The sequence below is a fragment of the Equus quagga genome, chromosome 13 (assembly GCF_021613505.1).
Source record: "Equus quagga isolate Etosha38 chromosome 13, UCLA_HA_Equagga_1.0, whole genome shotgun sequence".
Taxonomy (NCBI): Eukaryota; Metazoa; Chordata; class Mammalia; order Perissodactyla; family Equidae; genus Equus; species Equus quagga.
Window position 1 is genome coordinate 87,405,438 of NC_060279.1, and position 12,306 is coordinate 87,417,743.

General features: G+C 47.5%; 1 protein-coding gene across 1 annotated transcript; it reads left to right on the plus strand.

Annotated features, from left to right (window-relative positions):
• Positions 1-259: 259 nt before the first annotated feature.
• LOC124250317 (sialic acid-binding Ig-like lectin 8) lies at positions 260-11,907 on the plus strand. Its single transcript, XM_046682125.1, has 6 exons — positions 260-275; positions 452-502; positions 696-947; positions 1,156-1,434; positions 3,678-3,799; positions 11,593-11,907. The coding sequence occupies exons 1-6, from the start codon at positions 260-262 to the stop codon at positions 11,905-11,907; spliced, it is 1,035 nt and encodes a 344-aa protein (XP_046538081.1).
• The last annotated feature ends 399 nt before the right edge of the window (positions 11,908-12,306 follow it).

Genomic DNA, 12,306 nt, shown 5'->3' on the forward strand with positions numbered 1-12,306 from the left:
GCTGCCTTCTCCTCACCTAAGATCCCCTTGTCCTCTGTTCTAGATGCTTACACAGACCCTAAAGAATCCTGAACCTGGAAGGATCTGCTCCTTGATGTAGACACCGGTGCTAAGAAAAGCACCTCAGATGGGAGGTCCTTAGACATTTACCATGTCCCACTCCTCAGATGTCCTCGCAGGTTCTGTTCCAGGCTCTGGTGCTAAAGGGAAACCCCATGATGGGGGCAGGACATGTGAACTTACCCTTCTCTGCTCCCCCATGGGTGGGTCTCAGGGTGTCTGAGCTGCAGGCTGTCCACCCGCTCTGTGTAGAGGGACAAGTTCTGGTCTGCACTTCCTCTTCTGTGAATGGCCAAGGTTGTGGCCTCCTCCCATTTAACTTGGGCCCCCCAAAATCATCCCCTCCCACTTGCCTTCCATTTCTCCTTTCACACGCAAGACGCACGTCCAGAACCCTCCATCTCAGAGATGCTGCTGCTGCTGCTGCCCCTGCTGTGGGCAGGTGAGTGGGCCAATGGGGAGAGGGAGGGTGGGATAGGACTCTATCTAATCTCATTTCCCTACAGCTTCCCTGGCTCAGAGTGAAATATTCTGGCTGCAAGTGCAGGAGTCAGTGACGGTGCAGGAGGGTCTGTGTGTCTGAGTGCCCTGCAGTGTGTTCTAGCCCCAGGATGACTGGAATGATTCTACCCCAGCTCATGGCTACTGGTTCCAGGAAGGGGCAAATCCATACCAGGATGCTCCTGTGGCCACAAATGACCCAGATCGTGAAGTACAGGAAGAGACCCAGGGACGATTCCACCTCTTTGGAGACCCCCAGACCTACAACTGCTCCCTGGACATCACAGATGCCAAGAGGAGGGACAATGGAAAATACTTCTTTCGGGTGGAGACAAATAGAACAAAATGGAATTATAAATCTAACCCTCTCTCTGTGCATGTTATGGGTAAGGAGTGGGCTCCAGGTCACCCCAGAGGGGAAGGACATGGGGAAAGTGGGGCAGAGCTGGGATGGGACCCTGCTCATGGCAAGATGGGGGAGCGACACAGTGTTGGGGCTCAGAGAGAGAAGCTGAAGCAAAGCCCAAGGCTTGTAGGTCCTAGACACCTAGGACTCTCCCTCCTGATTCTCATTTCTCCCCACCTCCTCACCAGCCCTGACCCATACTCCCCACATCCTCATCCTGGGGATCATGGAGTCTGGCCACCCCAGCAACCTGACCTGCTCTGTACCTTGGGCCTGTGAGCGGGGCACACCCCCAATATTCTCCTGGACATCAGCTGCCCTCATCTCCCTGGGCCCCAGGACCCACTTCTCCTCAGTTCTCACCCTCACCCCACGGCCCCAGGACCATGGCACCAACCTCACCTGTCAGGTGAAGTTCCCTGCAGTTGGTGTGACTGCGGAAACAACCATCCAGCTGAATGTCACCTGTGAGTGTTGGGCCAGGACGCCCAGGTTCCCGAGGGTGTGGTGGGGTCTGGAGGTCCAGGCTGGTGATGCCTGGTGATTTTGTCCTGGGTGACTGGCTGTAGGGGACCTAGAAAGATACCAACCCTGTCCCTCTTGCATTTCTGTGGTTCAGGGTAGGGGGGAAGCCTACACTCATCTCACCCCCCCCCCCTTCCCACAGAAAGAGGAATCACTCTTCTCGTCCTAGGTGCTCCAGAGGACCAAACAATCGGTGTCTGTCAAAGGGACAGCACAGGTAGGAAGGAGCTCCCCTGGGCTGTAGAGAGCAGGGCCTCTTCCAGCTCAGGGCAGGGCTGGGTCCCTGCCTCACTCTGGACTCACCCTGGTGACCAGAGAGGCCCTTGTGTGTGAACCCAGTGGTCCCTCCTATCCTCAGCCCCCATGGCCTCTGTGAGCAGCTGTCCCCATTGGTCCCTCACTCCCCTCAGACTTCTCCAACACAGCTCAGCTCCATAAGGAGAACAGGACAGCATTCACACGGCAGAGCCCACCTCTTGAGGCCTCTTATTAGTCTCCTGACAACTCTCCATCCTCGTCTTCTTATTTTCCCCTAATAGTTTGTAAGTTACATATTTTTGAACAGGTAATATATTCATGTGGCCAAAAGCTCAAAATTAACAGCAGAGTCTGTCCTCAGGTGCCAAGTCCCCTCCCAGGGAGTGACCAATGTCCATACACTGCTCTGAGCCTTGGTTTGTCTACGTAAAGGATCTTACGGGTCCTTTGACATCAGTAGTGCAGACTGTCCTCATTCTCCTCCATGACTATGCAGTATCCCATGACCTAGATGGATGCTGATTCTGTACACATCTTCTACTAATGGAGAAACATGGCATTAATTTTATTCTACCAACAGAAATGCTGCAATTGGCAATCTCATTTCTCCCTTTACACTTGTGTGTTTATCATGGTGGGATAAATTCCTAAAAGCAAAATAGCTCGATCACCTGTCCTTTCTATTTTTTTGAGAAATATGGCCAAGGTGTTCTCCATCAAGGAGAATTCTCAGAATTGAGGGCTGAAAGTGTGTATTTTCAGCAAATCAGTACGGGTTGATTCTTTCGGATCTTTGCTGGTATCGAGGAAAAATCTGACATCTCCATATAGTTTTTTGAGTTTATTTACATTATTTTTATTGAGGAAAAATTCATATATAATATGATCACTACTTGTGCCATTTTCAAGTGTACAATTGTTGGCTTTTAGTACATTCACACTGTTGCCTAACGATCACCACTATCTAATTCCATCCATCTAACATTTTAATCACCCCGAAGAGAAGCCCTGTGCCCATGAAGCAGTCACTCTCCATACTCCCCTCCCCAGCCATCCTCATCCCACTTTCCCTCAGGGAGATCAGGGCCCGTGGCAGAGGTGGTTCTGGTGGCCATTGTGGAAGTGACTGTGAAGACCCTGCTCCTCCTCCTCATCTTACTCATGTGAGCATTGTGCCAGGGGGAAAGGGAGGTGTGGGGAGGGCAGGGGGCACGTGGCTGAGTCCCAGAACCATTGCCTGTGGGGCCCACCAGGTCAGGCAGCGGGTTGGGGGTAGACGATCCACAGGGACAGCCACAGTGCCACACCCACCAAGTGTCCAGGATGGCAGGTACCCGTGTGCCACAGAGCTGCTCTCTCCCACCTCAGTCACCTCCCCAGACCCTGAACTGAGAAGAAGGGGTGAGCCAGCTGCCAGCTGTACCACCATCTGACTAGACTGAAAGACCCTGGTCTCTTCTCTCAGAATGAGTTCCTACAGGAGGAAGGTGGTGAGGCCTGCTGGGGGCATGGAGGATGCAAACACCATCCTAGGTTAACCCCTCAGGTAAGCGAAGTGGGTGTCTCACCATCCAGTATCCCATCGCACACCTCCCCAAGATTGGCCCCCAGGATTGCCACACTCAGCATGGACAAAGTGGAGCTTCCAGTTTCCTCCCTAGACCAATTTCTCTGCTAGGTTCCCCATCACAATCATGAAACCATGACCCCATTGCTAAGGCCAGAATTGGGGTGTGGGTCTCCGCTGTACCTCCTTCCTTTCTCCCCAATCCACCCATCCATAAGTCTTGTTCATCCTTCCTCCTACACAACTCATCTTGCTGCCCATCTTCTCCCCATTCTGATCTGGTTGTTCCTGGGGCCTCATCTCTTCCCTGCATCTCTGAACCCACTTCATCTCTTGCCCTCATCTCTCTCCTCAACACAGGTCTCCAGACTGTGTTTCCAGAGAACGTCATCGTCCACATCCTGCAGAGTATGAACAACTACACGTCCTCTCCAAGGCCAGAGACCAAGGGGCCAACACCACGGGCTGGATTTGAAGGCTTGGTGTGTCTGTCCTCTGCTGGACTCTCCGCTAGATTCCTCCCTCTTCCTGCATCTGGCAATGTCTCCACCCCCAGCTGAGTCAGGGCCTCTGTGACTCTGACTTTGCATGTACAGTTCCTCCTCCTGAAATGCCCTTCCCTCCCTCTTCCAGCCTCTCAAAGTCCTGCTTATCCCTCGGGCTCAGCCTTAAATGCCAACCAGGTGTGTGTGTGTATCATTCCTTGGTTCTGAGCAGAGTAAGATTCAGTCATTTATTTATAAACTCCTGAGCAAGTATTACAGAAGACCTACTATGAGCCAGCATTGTTGTAGGTGCCAGGGGTGTATTGGTGAACACAGCATCCAAAATCCCTGTCAAAAGACTGCCATTCTGGAGACAAAAAGGATAGAAATCAAAAGAAATAAAATTAGAAATAATATTAGAGCATGTTGGATGGCAATATGTGTTTGAAGAAAAATCATGAAGGGAAAGGAGCACGTGACATCTTGGGGAGAATTTTCTACATCTGAGAGTGTGAGGAGTGATGTTGGAGCAAAGACTTAAGATGGTAAGAAACTAGATTCAGTGTTTGCCTGAGAGAAAATAATCCCAGGAAAATGGAAGAGAGAAGACAGTGAGTGGAAGAGCACGAGGTAGAAGCTCGCCTGGTGTGTTGGGGAAACAAGAGGAAGTTTGACAGCGGAGGGAGGTACAAGGAGGGGAGAAGCTCGGAGGATGGTGCAGACCATGTGCTGGGGCAGAGGCTGTGAGGCCCTGCAGGAAATGCAAGAATCTGAAAGCCATGGAGGGTGTGATTGAACTTTCATTTTCACAGGATCCCCATTGAGCTCTGTTCAGAAAAGGCCAGAGTGGGTCCACAGCAGCAGCTCAGAGACTGGGACGGGACTGCTGAGTTCTCTAGGCAGGAGGTGATGGTGACTTGAACCAGGGAGTGGGGTGGAGAGTGAGGGTTTATGTTTAGATGTATTATGAGGATGGAACTAGTAGGGTTTCATAATAGATGTGAGGAGTGAGGGAGAGAGAGGAGCAAGGATGATGCCCAAATGTTTCTCCTGAGCAACTGGAAGGATAGAGTTGTGTTCTATGAAGGACACCAGAGAGTAGAGTTTGGAAGGGGGATGTTTATTCTGAGAAGCCACTTGACATCTAACTGGGGACATCAGCAAGAGAGGTGGATGTGAATGTCTGGAGATCAGGACAGGGGTTCTTGCTGGAGATGTGAGGATATAGATCCATGTAAGTGATGACAACAGATGAAGTAAAAAGGGACAGATAGCACACAGAAGAAAAGGACACAAGGGAACACACTTGCCCATGCTGATCCCAAAACAGCAGGTTTAATGCAGAAGCGGAAAAGGGGTAAAAACTTGGTTTGAGCAAGTTCAGGAGAGAATTGGAGGAGGGGAGATGGGAAGAAAGGGTACAGACAACACTTGGAGGAGTTTGGCTGCAAAAAGGAGCAGGGTAATGGGTCAGTGAAGGAGGGCTTTTCTCTGTTATTCTCTGAATTCTCCCTGGAGACAGCATCTCTCTGATTTCCTACCTTTATTAGCTCTCTGGGGCAACTCTCACGAATGACTACATACTCGATGTCTTAAAACATAAGGAATATATTTTCTCATAGTGCAGGAGGCCAGAAATCCGTGGAGGGGAGGAAAAATATTTTCTATCTGTCCTTGTAAGTTCCCGGCTGAGATCCACCTAAGACAAAACATATCAGAAGAAGAATACATACAATTATATTTAACGTAAGTTTAATGTGGCACAGGATCCTTCTTACGGAAATGAGGACTTGAGTTAAGGGCTAAACATGAGTATTTTCCTGCTAGATTTGATGCAAAGTGGAAAATCGTGCAGAGATATGATAGGACAAAGAGTGTGACCTAAGTGCAGTAAACTGGGGGAAAATTAGCAAGGCCTGTTTCTTCATATTCCTCTCTGTGTCCCTTAATCTTAGGAGATAAGATGTTCCTCTCCTCCAGGTACAGTGAGGGCACCTCTCAGTGAGGGTGTATGACCCGCTTCAAGAGAAGATCAGAAAGTCCTTCCTGCACATGCAATTCCTCCAACTTGAAACAGTCAATATTCAAAGGTGCCACAACTTGAGGGAAGATATCCTGAACCACATCATCCAAAATCAGTTTTACTTGGCAGAAATCAAGAAGTTTGTAGGATGCACTCCGTTAGAGGCACAAGGAGAGAATCCACCTCTTGCTTCTCCCAGATGATTGTGCTGCTGGCATTCCTTGACTAGCACATTGCTCTGTCCCTGTGGTCATGTGGCTCATGGTCCTCTGTGTGTAGAACATCACCTTCTGCTTGTCTCTTAGAAGGACACTTGGGACTAGATTTAAGGACCAACCCAGACTATCTAGGATCATCTCCACAGGACAAAATCCTTACCTTAATCACACCTGCAAAGAACTTTCTTCCTTACAAGGGAAGCTTTACGTGGTTCAGGGATTAAGACCTGGGTATCTTTGAGTGGTTACATTTCTCATGTGACCTTTTACACCCTGAATTCCCCCATCTGCCCTTCAGAACTTCTCCTCTTAATCTTCTTTGCTCTGCTCTTCCACATTCTGACACACTAGTGGGTCATCTTGTTATCGAACCTGAAGTGAGTTCATTCACTCGTTGCGCAGCAAGCCAATCTCTGACACCGGGTGTGGTGGAAGAAAGTAGGAATTTTATTTTTGCACAGCGCTGAGCAAGGAGAGAGGGCAGCTAATGCTCAAATCCCAAACTCCCCAAAAAGCTAAAAGGAAGGGTTTTCATTTGGAGTTTTAGGTAGGGGAGGGGGAACATATGGCCTTGCTGGTCGGAGCTTTCCCACCAGCCTGTCTTTGGCCTTGAGACACTTACAGAGAGGAGGAAGTCTGTGACCTTACTGGTCAGCAGCTTTCCCACCAGTCTGTATCTCTTTGTGGGGAGGAGATAATCCAGGATCTTGTCCTTGACGGTGTCTGTCTCCATGGAGAATAGTGGATTCTGGAGACAGGAAGCCAGAGAGTAAGCAAGGAATGAGTGTTTTGGTTTTAACCCCATATATGCTGGGTTTAATGTGGGGAAACTGATATCAGGGTAGGTATCAATCTCATGGGTGACACACATCCTGGGGAATGGGTGCCTGTTATTCTTTAAAAGCTGCGATGGAGAGACTAAAAGCTACAGATTGGGAGAAATTACCTGCAAATACGTAGCTGATGGAGGCCTAGAATATATCTAGAGTGTATCTAGAATATATCAAATACTCTCAAAATAAAACATAAGTAAACAAACCAATAAAGGATCTGTTTTATGTATATTTTAAAAACCTGCTACTCAACAACAAAAAAACCAAACACGCCTCTATAAAAATTTGCTAAGGAGGGGCTGGCCCCGTGGCCGTGTGGTTAAGTTCGCGCACTCCGCTGCAGGCGGCCCAGTGTTTCGTTGGTTTGAACCCTGGGCGTGGACATGGCACTGCTCATCAAACCACGCTGAGGCAGCGTCCCACATGCCACAACTAGAAAGACCCACATCAAAGAATATACAACTATGTACCGGGGGGCTTTCTGGAGAAAAAGGAAAAAGAAAAATTTGCTAAGGATTTCATAGACATTTCTCCAGAGACATACAAATGCCAAATAACACACGAAAACATGATCAGCATTGCTAATATGAGGGAAATGCAAATTACAACCACACCATGAGGTACCCTTCCCACCCATTAGGGTGGCTATTTAAGGAAAGAAAAAGAGGAAATAGCAGTTGCTAGCAAGGTTGTGGAGAAGGTGGAACTCCTGTGCTTTGCTCTTGATGGTAAATGGCGCATCTGTTGTAGAAAATAGTCTGGCAGTTTCTCAAAACATTAAAAATAGAATTATTATATGGTCATCATTTCATTTTATGGGTGTGTACCCAAAGAATGGAAAGCAGGAACTTGAATAGGTATCTGTACACTGATGTACTTAGCAGCATTATTCACAATAACAAAAAGGTGGAAGCCACGCAAGGGTCCATCAACAGATGGATGGATTAACTAAATGTGGAAAACACATACAATGGAATATTGTTCAGCCACAAAAGGAAGTCTATTCGCACACATGCTACAATGTGAATTGGAGGCATTAGGCTAAGTGAAATAAGCCAGTCACAAAAGAACAAATGCTGTAGATTGCGCTTCAATAAAGTATCTGGAGCAGGTAAATTCACAGACCAACAGAAAATAGAATGGTGGTGGCCAAGGTCTTAGGCAGGAGAAATGGAGAGTTATGCATTTAATGGGCACAAACTTTCAGTTTGGGAAGAAGAAGAAAGACGTGGAGATAGATTGTGGTGATGGTTGCACAACAATGTGAATGTGCTGAATGCCTCTGACCCGAACAACTAAAAATGGTTGAAGTGGTAAAGTTTTTGTTATGTGTATTTTACCATGATAATAACGATAAATGCTGCGAAAGATTTAATCAGTCACTTCACCAAAGAAAAAAACAGACGGCAAATAAGCACAGGGAAACATGCTCTGGATTGCTGGGAAGACGGTGGCATAGGAGGACTCTGAACTCATCTCCTCCCATGGACACAGCAAATTTACAACTAATCTTGGAACGATTACTCCTGAAAAAGAACTGAAAACTGCATAAAAAGAACTCCCACAGTAATGGATGGTGCTGATTGATGTGGAAAATTCCTTTCTGGAGAGGAAAAAGCCATACTCTAGCAATGGCACTTCACAGCCAGGAGCAATCTTAAGCTATGAAGTCTTCCCTGGAGGAATGGGAGATCTGAGTGGGAGAGCTTTGCCACAATTAGCAGCTTTCGGACTCAGCATAACCGAGATGAGTGTCGTAATATCTAGGGTTGCTGGCTATAAACAATAGGGAATACCCCCCAAAAAAGATGTCAGACATAAAGGAGAGAAAGTCTGCTCTCAAAGGACCCATTCACAAATTCACCCATTTTGGAAAGCAACGCAAAATCAGCAGAAATATAGGTGCAGAGCCCTTTGGTGGAAAGAGACTCACTTGATAGGCTCTGGGTGCATCTCAGTGAGAGGTGAGAGCTTCCCAGGCTGGAACCACCACCCCAGGGACTGAGACATTGGTGGCAGCCATTATTGTGACCTTGTACTGGCATGCTAGCACTGACACTGGCAGATGTCATTAGAGTTCTTCCCCTGGCCTGCTAGCCCAGGGGTCTGCACCACTCCTGGAGCACTGATTTAATCCAGTTCAGCCAGTGCAGGCAGCCTGACCTAGGGACTTGCCCTTCCCAACAGAAAGCCCTCTGGCAACTGGTAGGCCCACATAGGTGGGGCATGTGGGACCTCTGCAGCATGGCAGGGCATAGGCAAGGGGCAGGGCATGTGTGAGGGGCAGGCCTGGGTTTGTGGAGTGTGTGGGGCCTCTGCAGTGGGGAGACTTGGTTTTTTTTTGTGGGTCAGGGCACACACACTTGACAGGACTGTACTGGCTGGGTGTGAGGCCCTATGGGCAGTGGGGCTTGTCAGTTGCAGCAGACTTATGCTTCTCAAACTTTCACATAGGGGATCAGCCCAACATTTCAACATCTGAAACATTTGTGTGCCTCCATGCATGGGGCCAGCCACACACAGCTGCACTCCTGAGAGAGCTGACAACAGCTTGCAGGACAGAGGCCCACAGCAGTCATAAGCCCCTGAGCCTAGCAATGAGCCACACTGGAGGCCTACTCACATAACAGAAAAACTGCAGCAGGAATGGGCTATTAGACCTTGCAGTCAACTGTGCTGGAGCTCCTGATGCCCGATAAAGTCAGTGAAGGGGCCCACAGCAGCTGCAAGCAGCTTAGAAATGCAACCAGCTGGCCAGGGGGACAGCCTAGCCTTCTCATGCACCTGCAGCAAGAGCAGCCCTGCCACGAAAGAAGGACGCACATGGCCCACACAGGGGACACACCTGGAATATTTGCAACTGGTAATGAGAGGGAAGCACACTGCTGGCCCTCATAAGGTGTCTCTTACATACAGCCACCTCTCCAAGTTTGGAAGACACAGCTGATCCACCTAATACACAGATATAAGCACACAGAAAGAAGCAAAATCAGAAAGCAAAAGAACACATTCCAAATAAGTTTACAGGACAAATCCTCAGAAGAAGAACTAACTGAAACAGCAACAAAGAATGTACTTGCCAAGAATACAAATTGATAGCCATAAGGATGCTTACTGATCTTGGGAGAATGGATGAATTCAGTGAGAACTTCAAAAAAGAATTGAAAATGTAAAGAAGAACCAATCAGAAATGAAGAACACAATACTAGAAATGAAAAAATTCACTAGAGGGACTCAAAAGCAGAGTAGCAGATACAGAAGAATGGATTAGTGAGGTGGGCAAAGGACTGGCAGAAATCATCCAAGTTGAAAAGATAAAAGAGAAAAGAGTTAAAAAGAAGGAGGACAGGGCCGTCTTGGTGGTGTAGTGATTAACTTTGCGTGCTCTGCTTTGGTAGCCCGGGTTTCATGGGTTTGGATCCCAGGCATGGACCTACACACTGTTCATCAAGCCATGCTGTGGCAGAGTCCCACATACAAAATAGAGGAAGATGGGCAAACAAGTTAGCTCAGTGACAATCTTCCTTGTCAAAAAAAAAAAAAAAAGCAAAGACCATCTAAGGGACATCTGGGCCAACATCAAGCACACTAACATCCATATATTATAGGTGTCTCAGAAAGAGAAGAGAGAGACAAAGGGACAGAGAATCTATTTGAACAAATAATACCTGTAAACTTTCCCAACCTAAGGGAGAAACAGACATCCACGTACAGGAATCACAGAGAGCACCAAGCAAGACAAACCCAAAGAGGCCCACACCAAAATACATTATAACAAAAATGTCAAGGATTAAAGATAAAGAGGGAATCCTGAAAGCTGCAAGAGAAAGGCAACAATCTACATACAAAGGAAACCCCATAAGGCTATCAGCTGACTTCTCAGCAGAAACTTTACAGGCTAGAAGAGAGTGACAACTTAATGTGTACTCAGTTTGCTTGGGGGTGATGAACATATTTTGGAACTAGATAGACACGATTATTGCACAACAATATGAACGAACTGTCACTGAATTATACACCTTCAAATGGTTATTTTTATATTATGTAGATTTCACCTCTACATAAATAACTAGCATCACTCTAAAAGAAAGAACAATATAAGAGGGTGCTTCACACCTATATGCTAATTCGTTAAAAAATTTAGATGACATCTAGAAATCTTAAGAAAAATATAGTTTACTGAAACTGTCTCAGGAAGAAGTGAAAAACCCAAATAGCCCTGTACCCAGGAAGGAATTGATTCAATAGCAAACATTTTCCAGGGGAAAAAGTTCACTGACAAGTTTTCAACGTGCAAGGGACAAATAATTCCCTACTGAGTTTGAAATTCACATCAACCAGTATGACTTTTGGAAGCCCTTTGCTTTCTCTGGACCTATATTCAGTTCTGCTGTGTAAAGAAGCGGTAATGGCTGATCTCCAAGAACGTCCTCATCTCTGGGGGCTGTGGGTTTGAATTTGCACTTACTATCTCGTTCACTCCCACTGGCTTCCTGTTGTGGTTTACTCTTGTTTTTCCAAAACTGCTCTTTCCATACTGAGGGACCCTGGTGACCAGAATGTCCCAGGGAAGTGCCTGGTATTAATGGTTCAAGTGATGCTTCTGCTGCTGCAGTCCACGCTGTAGGAAGGTGAGTGGAGCAGGAGCCAGAGGGGTCCGGGGTGGAGAGTGAGGGTGGAGTCTGAGTCTCTCTCACTCTGAGGGCTTTGGTTCAGGGTCCAGAATACGACCTTGAGATGCAGGAGCTGGTGATGGTGCAGGAGAGATTGTGCATCCTTGTGGCCTGCACCATTTTCTACCCCAAGTATTACTGGATGGATTCTGACCCAGTTCATGGCTACTGGTGCCAGAATGGGGCCACTCCTGGACAGGTTGCCCCAGTGGCTACAAACAGCCCCAACCAGGATGTGCAGCAGAAGGTCCAGGGACGATTGCCCCTCCTTGGTGATCTCTGGACCTACAACTGCCCCTGGAGTATCAGAGACACACATAATGGGAACATGGGGCACACTTCTCTCAAGTGCAGATAGGTTATTACATGAAATGCAGTTATAAAAATAAGAAGCTGGTCCTCCTGAGTGTGACAGATAGGATAAGTCCCCCAAATAAAGACTTTTCTATTGACTCAAATTCACGGGAAGCATTCAAAGCCTCTGGGAGGCTCCAACACAGAGGGTTCTCCTCCAGAAACTGAGGTCAGCTCTTTTCTCTTCCCTAACTTTGACCCAAAATACCTGAGATCCATGTCCCAGGGATGGTGGAATCCTTACCCTGGAAATCTGACCTGCACCATTTTTTGTTCTGTTTAGGCCATCAACAGATTGGATGATGCCACCCTATTTGGGGTGGGCAATCTACTTTACAGAGTTCACAAATTTCAATACCAATCTCATCCAGAAACACCTTCACAGACACACCTCCAAGTAATG